A 14,247-nucleotide genomic window follows, 5' to 3' on the forward strand; every position below is an offset into this window, starting at 1 on the left:
TGTATGTGGTTTTTTTCCCTACTAAACTATAAACTCTCCGGCAGAGGCTATGCCCTTCTCTTCCTTGTAACTCCAGTACCCAGCATAGTGTCTGACACATTAGAGGTGTTCATGTCATATTTATTGAATGAATGATCAAATGTATTAATTTACAAAGAGCTGATGGTGTTATTTCATCTTTCAAAGGCAGCATCATGGTGAGGTGGAAAGAACACAGATGCTAAATCAGTGTTTCTTAAAGTGTAGTCTGGAGAACCAACTGCTCCAGGTTAAAATGCACTTTCCTGGGCCACAGAGCAGATCTATTGATTCAGTGTCTCAGTAAATGGGATTCAGGTGCCTTTTTAGCAAAAACTTGATGTGATTCTTATGCACATTCCTGTTAGAACCCTGGCCCCATAGTGAGACAGAATCATCTGAGTGTGAGTCCCCACTTCATCATGTTCCAGTCGTGTGAACTAAAGGGAGTCAAACCCTCTCAGCAAATTAGTTTGCTCCTCTTTAAAATGAGGCTTAAAAAACCTACCTAGTAAATATGTAGTGAGGAGTCAACAAGATAACACAGGTAAAGTTTCTTTATAAAGTGCTGTATTAAAGCTTACTGCTTGAGTTTTTCTGGTAATAATCACTAATTTCTGGAATACATACTATGTATGTGTCAGGTGCTGTTGTAAGTTCTACTTATATGTGTTAATTCATTTAAGCTTCACAACAACCCTGTGAGATAGCTACTCTTTTTTTTAGTTGAGGTATTATTGACAGCCAACATGATATTAGTTTCAGTTGTGATAGGCACTCTTACTATTCCTATTTTCTAAATGAGGAAATAGAGACAAAGTCATTTTCTCTGGAATTTGAACTCAGTCGTTCTGATGCCAGAGCCCAGGCTCCTAACCACTCACTTGACATTCTCCTTATAGATAATGTTATCCTTCCCTAGGCATAGGGCCTGGCTCAGGCAGCCCTCTATCCTCACCACCCACTTTGGGGACCAAAACGAGGACATTGAAACTCTTTGAGGAAAAAGAGCTCCAAATATGACCTAGGACTGACAAACATTGAAGAATGGAGAGAAACAATGGCAATCGTGTGTCAGGTCATGTGGCCTTGACAAGATGCCTGGGTGAAGAACTAATTATTTCAGACTCCAGTGTATCTGCAATAGAAAAGTCTCATTTTCTCCCCTCTTTCCTGAAATGCACCTTTCTAGATTTTATAACCTCTGTGCTTTGAAAACCAGAACTAGTCCTTAATCTTAGATGACTGTTTTTATTTTGAATTGGTATACTTCTTCCCCATTCTTTACTTCTAGACACCAATATATTTTTTCCACGAAGCATGAGCAAAGCCTGAAGTGCAAGCCAAGCCCTCGGAAATGTGATAGCTGTTACCAAGGATTTGAGAGTAAGAACACAAAACCTAGAATCAAGATTTAAATGCTGCACTCTAGTATCTGAGATGGCACTGGGCCCATGTCAAAGATGGAATAAATAAGGCATTCAGAAACCACAGAATTTGTTCTGGATTCCTTAGCTGGTGGCCTAAGCTGAAAACCCCATCACACCACTAGATTCTGTTTACCTGGCTCTACGGGACACTGAGTGTAAAAGAACCTCCAAACACTTCTACTGTTTATGTTTAATTATATGTAATATGTGTCTCATGTAGACAGTTACTGTTGACCTACTTTGTTCAAAAAAGGAAACATTAAAATGAAGTGGTTTCTTAAAGCCAGATGAACAACTATGAGCAATAATTTGAATACTTCATGACCTGTTCTGCAAAGCCATGTTCGATCAGTGTCTTCATTTCCCTGCCACCTCTGCTCCATGCAGAATTAGGAGGGCAATCACCTGGGGATGAGAGTTTTGAATGGTCACTAGGAGAGAGAGTAGAACTAATTGTGAACTGGTGACATACAGTGCCCCTCAGGGGCCTATGGCTCTAGAAGAGAGAGGAGTAGTTTGGTGAATGCCAGAGACTAATGACCAGATTACCAGAACTTTTAGAGAACCCTCAAAGGCTAGCCTGATACATTTTTCACTCATGAAAGAAACATCTAGAGGGTAGGGGTGGGCACCAAGAGCTTCAGATCAGCATCTCCAAAGGCCTGGGGCCCGTGGCTGGAGTTTGCTCTGCGATAGAGAGCCCACCTTTCTGCCTATTTCCTAGCTCTTGGCCTGTTGAGTTCTGTCTCAGTCTGTCCAGTGTCCACCAAGGGGCCTGGCCGTGGCTCCCTTTTCTCGGGCTATGTACTTTCAACCAGTTTTGAGCAGCCCCATTTCAGATTGGCCTTTTTATGTTTGATATAAAGAATAGTTGTTGGCCAATTTCATCTTTTCATCGCTGTTCTCTAGGCCTGAATCCAAGCAGTTTGTCAGATGCTCATTAACTCCCCCTTTGGCTCTTTCTAGTGTGTCTCCTAAGCTCATTGTGCCAAGAACTAACGCTTTCTTTTACATGATTCTCTTTCTCTGCTCCATCAGGGAGACAAATTACTTTCCAAAAGGGATCGCCAGGGATGGTTTAATGAGAATTTCTTTGGGGCTAGGCATGGAACGCAATGTAGTTAACATTCGGTGGACTTAATTGGACTTTTCTTTTCTGCCTTTTTTAAAAAAAATCTGAAGCTATCCTGTTAATCTCTCATTTGTAATCAATTGTGTTGACTAAACAAAAGTCTAGGTCGTCTTTTCTTCCTGTCCCAGACAATCCTTTGTTGCCTCTAAATGCCTCATTCTTGAGTGATCCTGGTCGGGTAGATGGGCCCGATTGTTGACAGTTCATTATTGCGCTTTTGTCCATTTAATCTTTCTTGCTGTGTTTTGCATGTGCATGCCTTAATGAGCTCCGTTGGCAATTAACATGTTTCTAGGAGCAAACTGGTTGCTCAGACGTTTGAGAGGGAAGTGCAGGGAAAAGGGCAACGCAGCTGCCTTGAGGTTGTTTATTTCCCAGCATTTTCTCAAGACTCCTGTCCTGTCTTTGGCAGCCCCCCTACCCTCACTCTTATTCGCCCCTTTCCTCCCCCTAGCCCATTCACCACCAGCACACCTGGATGCCTTGTTGCTGTGACTCTTGGGCCTGGCTCAGGCAGCCCTCTATCCTCTCGTAAGCCAAACAGCAAAATGGGGACTGTATAGACCCACTTCTGCAGCCAAGGCAAGAATGAGCACAGAGCCCCCCAAAATGTGTCTGGATGCTGGCAACTTCTCTGTGTCGCTCTTTGCAGAGAGGAACCTCTAACCCGCCTAAGGCAATAGGACTGTACAATCTGTTATGTACAAGGCTGTGGCTTTGGAAGAAGGAGGGTTTTTTTTTTTTTTTTTTGAGTCTTGCTGGCAAGATTGCTGAAGTGTGAGCAGTCATGGACAGAACAAACATCTTGTAGGGGAAAAGATAATTGGAGTCTTTTTTGTGTCTGTGACAGGATTCCCCTCCCCCGCAATTTGATTTTTTTAAAAATATTTTTTAAGGGCAGCCTCTTCAAATTAATCAAGGTTAGAATATTAATATGCAGCTGATGACTACCTTGTTGAAGTCATTTATTAATATTGCAAACTACAAGTCATACAAACAGTTTAATGTTAAGAGGGGGAAAAAATCAGAAAACAGAACCTTTCACCCATCAATTCCGATGCATAGTGAACAAGTAGGATCCCAGTTAAGATGGTTACTGAGAGGGCTAAGCGTTGGCTTCAGAAGCTGCACTGGCTGTGAAAGGTGCTTAGTAATCCAGGCAGAAGCTTCCTTTTACTCTTCACACTACTTCTCAGGTGATGGAATCCTTTCTTGAATCCCACACCTGAAGGAAGCAGACATCTTAAACCCGGGAGGAGTGACTTCAAATCTGTGGAGAGCAGAGCTAAGCCCTGTGGATACAGAAGAACTCTGTTTACCTGCAATTACTACCAGATGTGAAATAACACCTCCTCAGGTGAGAGCGATTGACAGGAGCTGGTGTGAAGGTTAAGTAACAATCAGGCTACAAGGAAACAACCTCCAAGAGGTTGGAGTATATAAGAAACTCTGCTCAGGTTTACCCTAGAGCCACAGTTACTCGCCTCTCCCTGACTGTAGAGATGAGCAATCCAAGAGAGAAATGTCTCCTGCTCTACCCGTTAGTTTTATTTCATTTGCTGTCTAGTTTGCAAGCATACGATCTTCACCCCTCTTCAGAACTGTCACCTGGAAACAAATTTCTCCAGTTTTACGAGATGGGCGACCCCTTCAGTCTTTCCCCCGTGAAAACTTATTACAGAAGAATTTCTCAAAGAAAGTTCTTTCCCTGCATGAGGATGCCCCACCTATTTTTTATTTATCTTTTCTTCTTAACGGGAAAGAGGAGAACTTAATCAAGATTTCCACATGCAGCCCAACTTTTTAACCCAATTCTCTAAGAGGGTGCTTTTGCACTAAATTTTGTGGTGTCTGCCCCTGGCCCAAAGTGCTGGAATTATTTAGGAAGAAGGTGGGCTTGCCCTGACCATTGTCTGATCTCCAAGAAGCCCATCCGCAAAGGATACTTTAAGGAATGCAAGAAGGAAAGGATTTTGGTTGGGACAACTGTCATAGGGCACCCAAGATCTCCCAGAAATGGGGAGGGGTGTGTGCATATGAGGCGGAGCTAATAAAACCTAATATGAGAACAAGGAAAGGAGCTGACTCCTCACACCAACCGCAATCCCCCTGGGGATAGTTGTCTGGGAAAAGCAAGGCGATATTTCCATATCCTTAGCCGCCAAGTCCTCCTCGCCCATCCTGGGGTTTCCTGGGGTTTGTGGCTTCCACCGAGATTTCAGAGTTAAATCTGCATATCCCTCTAGGTCCCAATCTCCCCTCAGCGAACTGCAGCCAGAAAGAGCTAACATTTAAATTCCTCCTCGCTTCCTCGTCCCCTCCACCCCCACCCCTTGGCTGCGTCTTCCCAGACTGGGGTGGGGGGTGGGGGGGAGGAATACAAAAAACGAGGACGCTCTCCTTTCAGGAAATGGAATTCTAATGTACACGTTCCTATTTCTGAATCGGAGGTACTAAAAATACCCCTGCGACAGCCTGAGGAAGCTGTCGCTGTCCTCTGTGCAAACAAAATCGACAATTCTTCTTCCCCGCGCAATGGGTCTGCGAATTGGGCGGGGGCTGGGAACCCAACCTTTGGCTGTGACAAGGACAGAGCTTCCACCCAGCAGCCGAACATCTTTTTTCGGGGCCCAACCCGGAAATTCCTCCTCCACCCGCGAGGACTGAAGGCAGTTTGGGCTTCCTAAAAGGCCAGAGTTCGAATCCCAACCCTAACTAGCCCTGTGACCCTAGGCATGTCATTTAGCTTATCTCTGCCTCGATTTCTTCGTCTGTCGGTAAAGTGGGAATAATCATCCCCAGATTGCGGGTTGTTGTGACCATTCGAAAGAATGTGTATCGAATGCCTGGTGTGGAGCAAGCGCTCGGGAAATGCTAGCTTTTTTGATTGTGGAAGATCCTAGAGCGAGCAGCACTGAGCGCCTACTGTATACTGAGCGTTGGGATACTCTGAAAGTATCAAGTCACTCTGAAAGTGACTTGAGGGTTTCCTTTCGCATTAACAACCTTTCCCTCCAAATAGCTTCCACCTGCCGTGGAAATCCGCGTGGGATCAGCGCCCAGCAGCCGCCGCCCAAGCCTTTGCAGTGTCGAGGCTGCGTGGAAGCGCACTCCCCTGCCCGGCGCCGGGGAACATTGTTCCAGAAGACGTGGGCTGAATCGCCGCGCGAATATTAAGAGTGTGTGTGTGTAGGGGGTGGAGGGAGGCCCGGCGAGCCGAGCCAGTAATCCGAGCTCTTGATTATCCAGATTCGGATCAAACGGGGCTGCGGCGGCCGGCCCCCTCCTGGGAATGATTAGATGATTAATGTAATGCTGTTTGAAGGGTCTCTGTTTTCTCTCTTAATTTGGGTCATTACTTAGAAAGCAAGCGTGAGATCATTTCATCAGCGTGCTCGGCGGCGGAGATAGCTATTCAGGAAATAGGCTAACTGCGCGGTAATCAGGACGCGGGAGGCGACGGCTGCGAGCTCCGGGAGCCCGGGTGCGCCCTCCCGCGGCGGGGCGCACAGCACCCGGAGGCCCGTCCCAGTCCCAGATAAACAGCGCCGGCCAAGGAGCCCCACAGCTCCCGCTGTGCTGGGGATCCTTGGCCTCCAGCTCTCGCTTCCAGGAAAGATTGGGAGGAAGAGTTGCCCCGCTTAGGTCGCCCAGAGAAGGGGACGTGCCCACGCCGTTTACCCCGACGCGGCGCGGCGCTTTGCTCGAGGACGCACCCAAAACCTGCCCTCCTACACCCGGCCACTTTTAACCCCTCCTTTTTCTTTTTTAAAATTTTCTCAACCAAATAAGGCAACACCCAGAATCCTAAGCGTCGGAACGGTCACCAAATAGAAACTTGGCACCACGTGGAGGCCAACGTAGGCCTTTGCGCCCTCGCTCCCGGGGGTCTTAACACAGAAGTGCCGCAGGAACACTGGTTTGGCTTCACCCTGGTCCCAGAGCCCCAAAGGAAGTCGCATTTGGGGAGGGAAATGCTATACATGCCTATTTCCTTCTCATTTTGGAGGTTGCTGAGCTGACCTCGCGGCGAGGGGTGATGGGGGGGAAGAAAACGCGCACTCATGATTCTGTTTATTGAGTTATATATGTATATATTCCGTGTTCGCTCGTACAGGAGGATTTACATGGCTGTATAAAGATGGCTGGGGGCGCCGCGCTCTTCCGGGGCGTTCACGTGACAGGCTGGGGTTAAAACCCGCCGGCCGAGAAGCTGAGGCCTGGAATTTAATACGTTTCGGCGCACTGGATTTAAATAAGTTTCCCGAATATACAAAGGTGGGAGCCACGCGTTTGCTGCCAGTCACCGAGGAAACGTTTAGCTTTCCAAAAATATGCTGGTTTCGATAAATAGATTTTAGCCTCTCTGCTATAGTTTTTTTTTTTTTAATTTTAGAAATAAGTTTATACGTGTGATCTGTGTTGGGGTTGGATGGGGCTGGAAGGGAGGGCGAGGCAGTAGCTCTCAGCTCTGCACCGTCCGAGTCAGGTCCTTTGTGGAGGGGGCGGCAGGGCCCACGCTGTCATGGAGTTTGCGCACGTGTTTCTTTAAGTCAAAGTTTCTGCAAAACCCTTTGCCGCAAGTGGCGCACGTGAAAGGCTTCTTGTCGTTGTGAGTGTGCATATGGAAGGTCAGGTTGTAGACCTGGTGGAAGGCCTTGTTGCAGATGGTGCATTTGTACTGCTTCTCGCCGCTGTGGGTCAGCTTGTGGTTCTTGTAGTTCCCTACAGGAGACCAAAAACAAAAAAGTGGGGGGGGGGATGAAGTGGAATGGGGGGGCCCGGGCGTCCCCGGGTTGGCTCAGGTGCCCGCGCAAAGAAGGCGACTCTTGGCTAGGCGGGCACGACCTCTCCGAGTGAAGAAGTTGTCAAACTTCGTACGCGTCAAGCCCGGGGCTCTCACCCCAGGATGGAGGGCCGAGTCCCACGTAGCCGCCCCGCGCCCCTGCCCCGCCCGGTCATGAGACCCACGCAGCGTCCCTCCCGCTGTGCTCTGCCGGCCTGGAAACTTTTGCGCAGCCCAGAAACGCATCGGGTCCTTCTCTCGGGCTGCTGCCTCGCTCGAAGAAATTCGCACGAACCCAGGCTTCGTCCCTCATTTTTTTTCTTCTCATTTTTAAAGTTACTCCCTCTGGTCCCCAAACTACGACCTGGAGATCCGAAAGTGCCTTGGAAAATCCAAGCGGGGCGCCGGGCCTGGGAGTTCTGGGGACAGGAGCGGTTTCCCCCAGTCTTAAGTTGTTCCCAGGAGGTGGATTTTGCCTCGAATTTTTTCATTTGAAAGGGGAGTCCGGGCTACAAAAGGAAGCTCTTTCTATAGGGCAATACCCTCTCTTTCTCCTACTTCCTTTCCTCTGCCCCTTCCTTCCTTCCCACCTCCCAAATTCCGAGTCTCCCAGTGCAACCAGCCTGAATCCAGCAAGGTCTACTAACCGGGCCCGGAGAGCTTCCACCCAAACCCGGCACAACCCGATTCCAAAGAAATGCTGCGCCCGAGCCTGCAGCTCTCGCGCTCCCTCCCTCCGGATCCTTCTTTGCCTTCCCGCTAGCGGTGACCCGCCGAGTCCCGAGGTGAGGTGAGGAGAGGGCCTCGCCCCCCACGTTACCTTTTTGGTGAAAGCCTTTGCCGCAAAATTCGCAGACGAAGGGCTTGTAGCCCGCGTGGATGCGGATGTGCGTGTTGAGCGTGGAGCTGCGGTTGAAGGCTTTGCCGCACTGGTTGCATTTATGCGGCTTTTCCTGCGGAGAAGGGCGCGCGCACGGTGAGGCCGAGGCTCCAGCCTGGAGAGAGCACCTCGGGGGCACCTTCAAGGGACATGGGCCCCCCGGGAGGAGTAAGGGGAACCCTTGGCCATCCTCTCCCCAACGCCGTCGCTCTGGCGCGGGGTGCTGCGCGCGGGCCGGGCCGGACCCGGGGGCCACGTACCTGGGTGTGGATAATTTTATGTCTGCAGAGCGTGCTGGCCTGGCGGAAGCCTTTGCCGCAGACTTTGCACACGAACGGTCTGGCTCCGGTGTGGACTGGCATGTGGCGAGTGAGGTTATAGTGAGCGTTAAACACCTATGGAAGGACACGAGTGGGCCTTGTGGTGTCCATCCTGAGAGTCTAGAATCAGCCCGGGGAGGCCACAGCCTACCTCCCCCCAACCAACACCCCCTTTCAGAAACCAGAGCCCTTTTCATTCTGCAAAGCGCTTCCCAACCCACTGCTCACGCCAGTCCTGTGTGGCCGCTGACAAGGGCATCCCCATTTTACAGAGTAGGAAACTGAGGCCCAACTAGGCTCCTGATTTGAGTCGACAGCTACTGGGGAGCTCCTGAACTTGAAAAAGGGGCGGTCCAGGCTGCTCCCGGGAGGCAGCCGCCACTGCTCCCCCCTCCCGGACCGCAGACCCCGGGCCTCACCTTGCCGCACACCTCGCAGGTGAAGTTTTTGGGCTTGCCGTCCGCAGAGCCCCCGGGCAGCTTGCCGTGGCCCTTGACGCCGCCCCTCTCGGCGGTCAGGGCCGAGTTCTCCTTCAGCACCTGCTCCAGTGGCGCGGGCAAGCGCTCCTTATGGGTATAGGGGGCTGGATGGGGGAACTTGTCCGCGGCCAGGCCGGCCAACTTGGCGTTCTCCAGCAGAAAGAGCTTGGGGTGCGCAGCCAGGGCGGTGGGGGCCTGTGCGTTGAGGAGGCCTGACGGAAAGAGGTGGCCGCCGAGAAGCTCAGACGGCGGGTACGCGGCAGAGTCCAGGTAGTTGAAGTAGTAGAGCGAGCCACTGGCCGGCAGCCCCACCGCCTGGTTGATGACCTGCGGCTTGATGACCCTGCCCGCGGGTAGCGCAGACGGCGCCAGGCCCAGCTCGGCCTTGCAGCACACGCCACAGTTGGTTTTGCACAAGCCGCTGGCGCCGCACACAGGGGCCCCCCCGCCGCCGCCGCCTCCACCTCCTCCACCGCCGCCCGCCCGGAGGCTGCTTTTCCAGAGCTCGGAGTAACTGAGCAGCGTCTTGGACGGCACCTCGTAGCCTAGGGGCTGGAGGGGGATCATACAGGGCAGTGGCGAGCAGAGGTTGAGCAATTTTTTGCCTTGGCCGCCGTCCGCCTCCAGCGCCCCCGGCCGGGGCTCAAAGGGCGCACGGGGCTCCGACGTTTTAGCCATGATGCGCTCGATGGAGAAGGCCAGCGTCTTGGAAGTGGCCGGCGACGCTCCGGCGCGCGGACAGGCCGGGGGCACCATGGTCTCCAGGGAAGCCGAGCTTGCCATGGCGCCCGGAGCCGAGCCTTGTGGGACTGGGCCAGGGCGCAGCTTCTCTCCTCTAAGTCTGCATTCCGGAAAAGGCAGGGAGGGAAACCGCAACTTAATAAGCACCTTGTCGGGTCCAGGTCACCCATTTGCATTCAAATGAACAGGGGCAGAACAAAGTGCACCCAAGGGTACCAAATTACCGCCCATTAACCCAGCACGCAAAGGAACCCACCAGCCCCTGCCCTGGGACTTCGAAAGAGGGAAAAGGGGGAGGGTTTACAAAGGAAAAGAGGAGAGCGAGAAAAAGAAAGAAAGAAAAGAGCCTCAAATTAACCCCCCTGAGCCGTTCCCGGGAACCCGGCCTCCGCCACGCGTGCTGGGAGCTGGACAGTGAAGGGGCAAAGTTAAAGAGGATCGGTAGAGCCACCTCGCATTTACCTCTTTCCCCCACCGCCAAGGAGATGCGTTCCGAGCCATGCAGCGTGTCTCCTCTGTCACATTTTGATGGCAAACATCTTCCCCTCCGCGTGAGATCACTGTCTTTTACATTCAGCTGACATCACATGAAGTCACTTGAAGTGGAATGACATGGGCGGCGGCGCGGCTCCCGTAGCGGCCCCTGTGTTCCCCCGCTCCTGCCGGCCGCCGCCACCGCCCCTCAAACTTTAAAAGGAGGCTACTGGCGCCCGCGCTCCCCTCGGGAAAGTGCGAGCGGTTCGCGAATCGGGAAGGAGGGAAGAGACAGGAGGGGGAGGGGGAAGAATCGTGATGATTTTGCCGGTGGAAAGAAGGGCGGGGGGAGCCCAAACCCAGGCAGAGTTCCGTGCGTGATTCACAACTTTGGGGGCCTACAGATTTGGGGGACGCGGGGAGGGCAGGGCGTCCTGGACGCGCCGCCCCAAAGGGCCCCTGGGTGTCCGTCTAGTCGCCGAAGTATCCCTTAGCCCTCTGCAGCCGAGCTGGGCATCGTGCTAATAAACTGCCATTTACCCACGGAGCCGGCGCCAGCCCCGAACACGCGCAAATGATAATTACCTCATTAGGATGTGGCTCATGGACGCGAGCGCCGCGTTTGGAGGGGGGAACTTGTTAATGGGGAAATATTAATTTATGCAAAAACAACGAGCTCGCCTTGGCTGGCGTCGGAGGTCGGGAGAGAGCTCCCGCCACCTAATGACGACCCCGAAGCGTCCGGAAGAGCAAGGCCGCGCGCCCAGATCCCGGGGGCCTCGGCGAGGAGCCGGTGCGCCTCCCCCTCTCTGGCCGGCTCCCCGCCTTCGGCTGGAGGAGACTGCACCGTGAGCTGGAGGACTGTTTGAGATCCTAATCGATCAGAATCGCTCATTTGTGATCGGGTTTCTGAGGCAAAGCCCGGCTCTGCTGCTGGTTTAGGGCTGCGTGCGGGGAGGATTCGGAGAGCAGCTCTCCCCGCTGATGAGTACTTACTGTTTGTATAATTGAGAAGGTCCAATCTCCACCTGTTTAAGGAGCAGATTGAAACAGCAGAACCTCCCCTGGATCCTATTAAAACGTTTTTCCTCCTAAGGCCATTCAGTCGAACCAATTTTCCGAAGTGATTCATAGAGCTGAATTCTGCCAAGGCAGTTCTTTCACTTTTAGCCACTAAAGCACCGCGTGGAACCGGGTTTTGTGTTTTTCTAAAATAAAGAGAAGGATTATCAGAGGGGACAGGGAGGGGGCCTGAAGGGGGGCGGGCAGAGACTTAGTGTGGCCAGAGGTACAAGCAGAGGGAAGAAAAGGCCCTTTTCTAGACAGGCCCCAAGTAAGTTCGGAGGAATTCAGCGTTTTGTGCCTGGCGCACAAAAGCAGCGCGCTCGGCGCTCGGTTTGGAGGGGCTGAATTCATCTGTTTGCAGACCATTCCACCTGCGTATCACAACAAACTGCTCAAAGACGCTCCAGCACTTTCAACAGGCCGGGTGCTCTTGGCGACAACAAAAGTGGTCGAGGCTGAGGGTTCTTATGGGGAGGGGGGCTAGCAAGAGAGGGAGCGAGAGAATTAGGTTTAGGAAAGGAGAAGGAGGGGGGGCAGGGGTTTTTAAAAAAACTTTTGGACGGTTTTGTTTGCGGGACAATTATATCTTGCCAGCCGGCTTTTGCAAGACCACGAGCTTGGTAGCCGCAACCACAGTTTAAGAGGATTACAGTGGGTATAATATGAGCAAACAGGGTTGAGGGTTTGATAGTGAATTCCATCTCCAAAGACACACGATCTTGTCCAGCCCAAGAAAGTGCTGATGGACTCAAACCCTCTCCTTTTTTCACTCAGGAACAGGTCTTGAGGGACTGGGTACCCTGTCCCAGGCCTCTCAGCTGTAAAACATCCCAGGAAGCCATCAGAGAAAGGGACCGGGGAAGGTCTAGTTTTATCTTCAGGCAAATCACTCCTTTTCCCCTTCAGAACTTCTCTCTCCTACCCACTCCCCCTCTGACATGTAATTTCAGACAAGATATTGACATGGCAGGTAAGGGAAAGGCAAAGTATACTTGGAAAGCAAGGAGAGGGAATGAAATGAGTTCTCCGAGGGAAAGTGGCCTGGAGGGCGGCTGCGATGGATTTATTTTCTCACCCTGCCAAGCTCAGAAACTGCCTCCAAATTCAGCAGTCATGAGTCTGTTCCCCAACACTCTGCCCCACCCCCCCCCAACAACTTCCAGATTTCCAAGCTAGAAAGAGGCTTGCTCCTCTGGAGGAGAACATTTCCATACAGCCCATTTAATTTAGATGTTCAGAGAGGCAGAATTCCAGACCCAATGTACCCCCATCCCTATGTTAATGTGAAAACAAGAACACAGATGAACTCCCCACCACCACCACCAAACATGAAACAAACCAACAACTCACCCCGACACTGAAATAGTATCAACACACCCGCAGGGTCTCAAAACCCAAATTTCTATCCCGACTTTCCTGTGGATCCCGTTCAGCCACCAGCATTGCACCCCAACCCCCTTCCAAATTGGGTAATTGTTGATCTCGGCAGCAGCTCGAAAGATCTGCTGGTTTGAAAGCTCCATCAGGCTGAAAGGCTTCCAAAGGCTTCCTGTGAACCTGCCTTGCCATCGCCAGAGCTTTTTGTAGCTGCATAAGCCATCTCGCTCTCCCCGCACCACAAAGGAGTACTACCTCCACAGAAAGAAAACATTTGGGTAAAAACAAGTTGCCCCTAATGTGCCTCTCTTTCCAAATGTTGGGTGAATACACTGGCTTTTATGAAAGTATTTAATTAGCTTCCACAAACTTCTCCTTCCCTAGCCCGCAGATTATACTGAAGTGGAGAGTTGGAAACTATTTTACACCTTGCCACTCACATGTTAATTAATCTCTATCTAACCCTAATTGCAGTTTATTCAAGCACCGCTCAACAGCTCACCCACACAATAAACACTGATCCTACTTTTATACATATTACTTCACGTTAACACATTGAGTAATTAACTCCAGTACCAACTAATAGTGCAAACAAATATTTTCTGTAAACGAGATGATTTCAGGCAGAATAATAGAGGACTAGGGAAACGTGGCGCTTGATGGAGGAAGTGCTGAGATTTCGATTCACTGCCCCCCAATCCTCCAATTCATTCTCAATCGGAGCATCTTTCTTCTCTTTTTTTTTTGAGGCTGAAATGCTTAAAAAAAAAGAGGGACAACCATAGGAATTGAAATTTGACCATTTTCAGGAGTTGATGGAGGGGTGCTGTGAGATTAGGGGTAACTTTTTTCTACCTACACATTTTCAGTGAGGGGAAGAAACCCACAATAACTCGACATGAAGGGCAACAAGAGGCTCCAGGGATAAGCAGACCGCCCGCTCTACAAGAAGTCCTGTCCTTTAAAGCGATGGTTTTCCGATAGAGGTGAGCCGAGACCGTGGTGGTGGATAAGTTCTAGCCTCTCTCCCAGTCCAGACTGGAATACAAGCTCCACTTTGGAGGTGCCGGTGCCTTGGGGTCTACAGCCGGACCAAAGGCAGGCGGTCATGGCCCGAGCGAGGCCCACTAGGCCTCAGCGCGCGCTCCGCCCCAGGGGCTGGATTCCGAGGCTGCGCTCCCGCAATCCCGGGGCGCCCAGACCTGCGGCTAGACCCACCAGGGGGTCCTCCTCCGCCCTGAGGCCTCAGCTCCGGGCCCATCTCATTCCAGGCGCCTCAGGCCAAAGCCAGACGCTTTCACCTCGGCCCATCTGGCCCACGCTCGGGCCACCACACCTCGGCCGCAATGGGGAAACACTGCCCGGGTTAAGCCTGACGCCCCTCCGCGGCCTGGGCTCTTCCCACGCTGCAGAGCGGGGTGCCAAAGCCGGGCGCTTCTGCGGCTCCGCTGGGCCTGACCCGGACTGCGACCTCGGGAATCTGCGGCTGTGGGACGCTGCACCGGGGCCAAGCCACTCGCACACGACTGATTGGGGATCCAGGCT

The 14,247-nt window shown here is 51.9% G+C and overlaps 1 protein-coding gene across 1 annotated transcript; it reads right to left on the minus strand.

Annotated features, from left to right (window-relative positions):
- Positions 1–6,994: 6,994 nt before the first annotated feature.
- Positions 6,995–9,879, minus strand: FEZF2 (FEZ family zinc finger 2). The gene is made up of 4 exons (XM_058549783.1): positions 8,986–9,879; positions 8,507–8,641; positions 8,187–8,319; positions 6,995–7,305 (listed from the first exon to the last, which is right to left on the minus strand). Exons 1-4 carry the CDS (start codon positions 9,826–9,828, stop codon positions 7,046–7,048), a joined length of 1,371 nt encoding a protein of 456 aa, XP_058405766.1. The 5' UTR covers positions 9,829–9,879; the 3' UTR covers positions 6,995–7,045.
- Positions 9,880–14,247: the final 4,368 nt, after the last annotated feature.

Source organism: Diceros bicornis, chromosome 2 (assembly GCF_020826845.1).
Source record: "Diceros bicornis minor isolate mBicDic1 chromosome 2, mDicBic1.mat.cur, whole genome shotgun sequence".
NCBI lineage: Eukaryota > Metazoa > Chordata > Mammalia > Perissodactyla > Rhinocerotidae > Diceros > Diceros bicornis.

Excerpts from the sequence above, each read along its gene's own strand:
- FEZF2 (XM_058549783.1), bottom strand. The coding sequence starts at position 9,828 with ATGGCAAGCTCGGCTTCCCTGGAGACCATGGTGCCCCCGGCCTGTCCG. Across the intron at positions 8,642-8,985 it reads CCTGCGAGGTGTGCGGCAAG|GTGTTTAACGCTCACTATAA; the intron begins GTGAGGCCCGGG and ends GTCCTTCCATAG. Across the intron at positions 8,320-8,506 it reads ATAAAATTATCCACACCCAG|GAAAAGCCGCATAAATGCAA; the intron begins GTACGTGGCCCC and ends CCTTCTCCGCAG.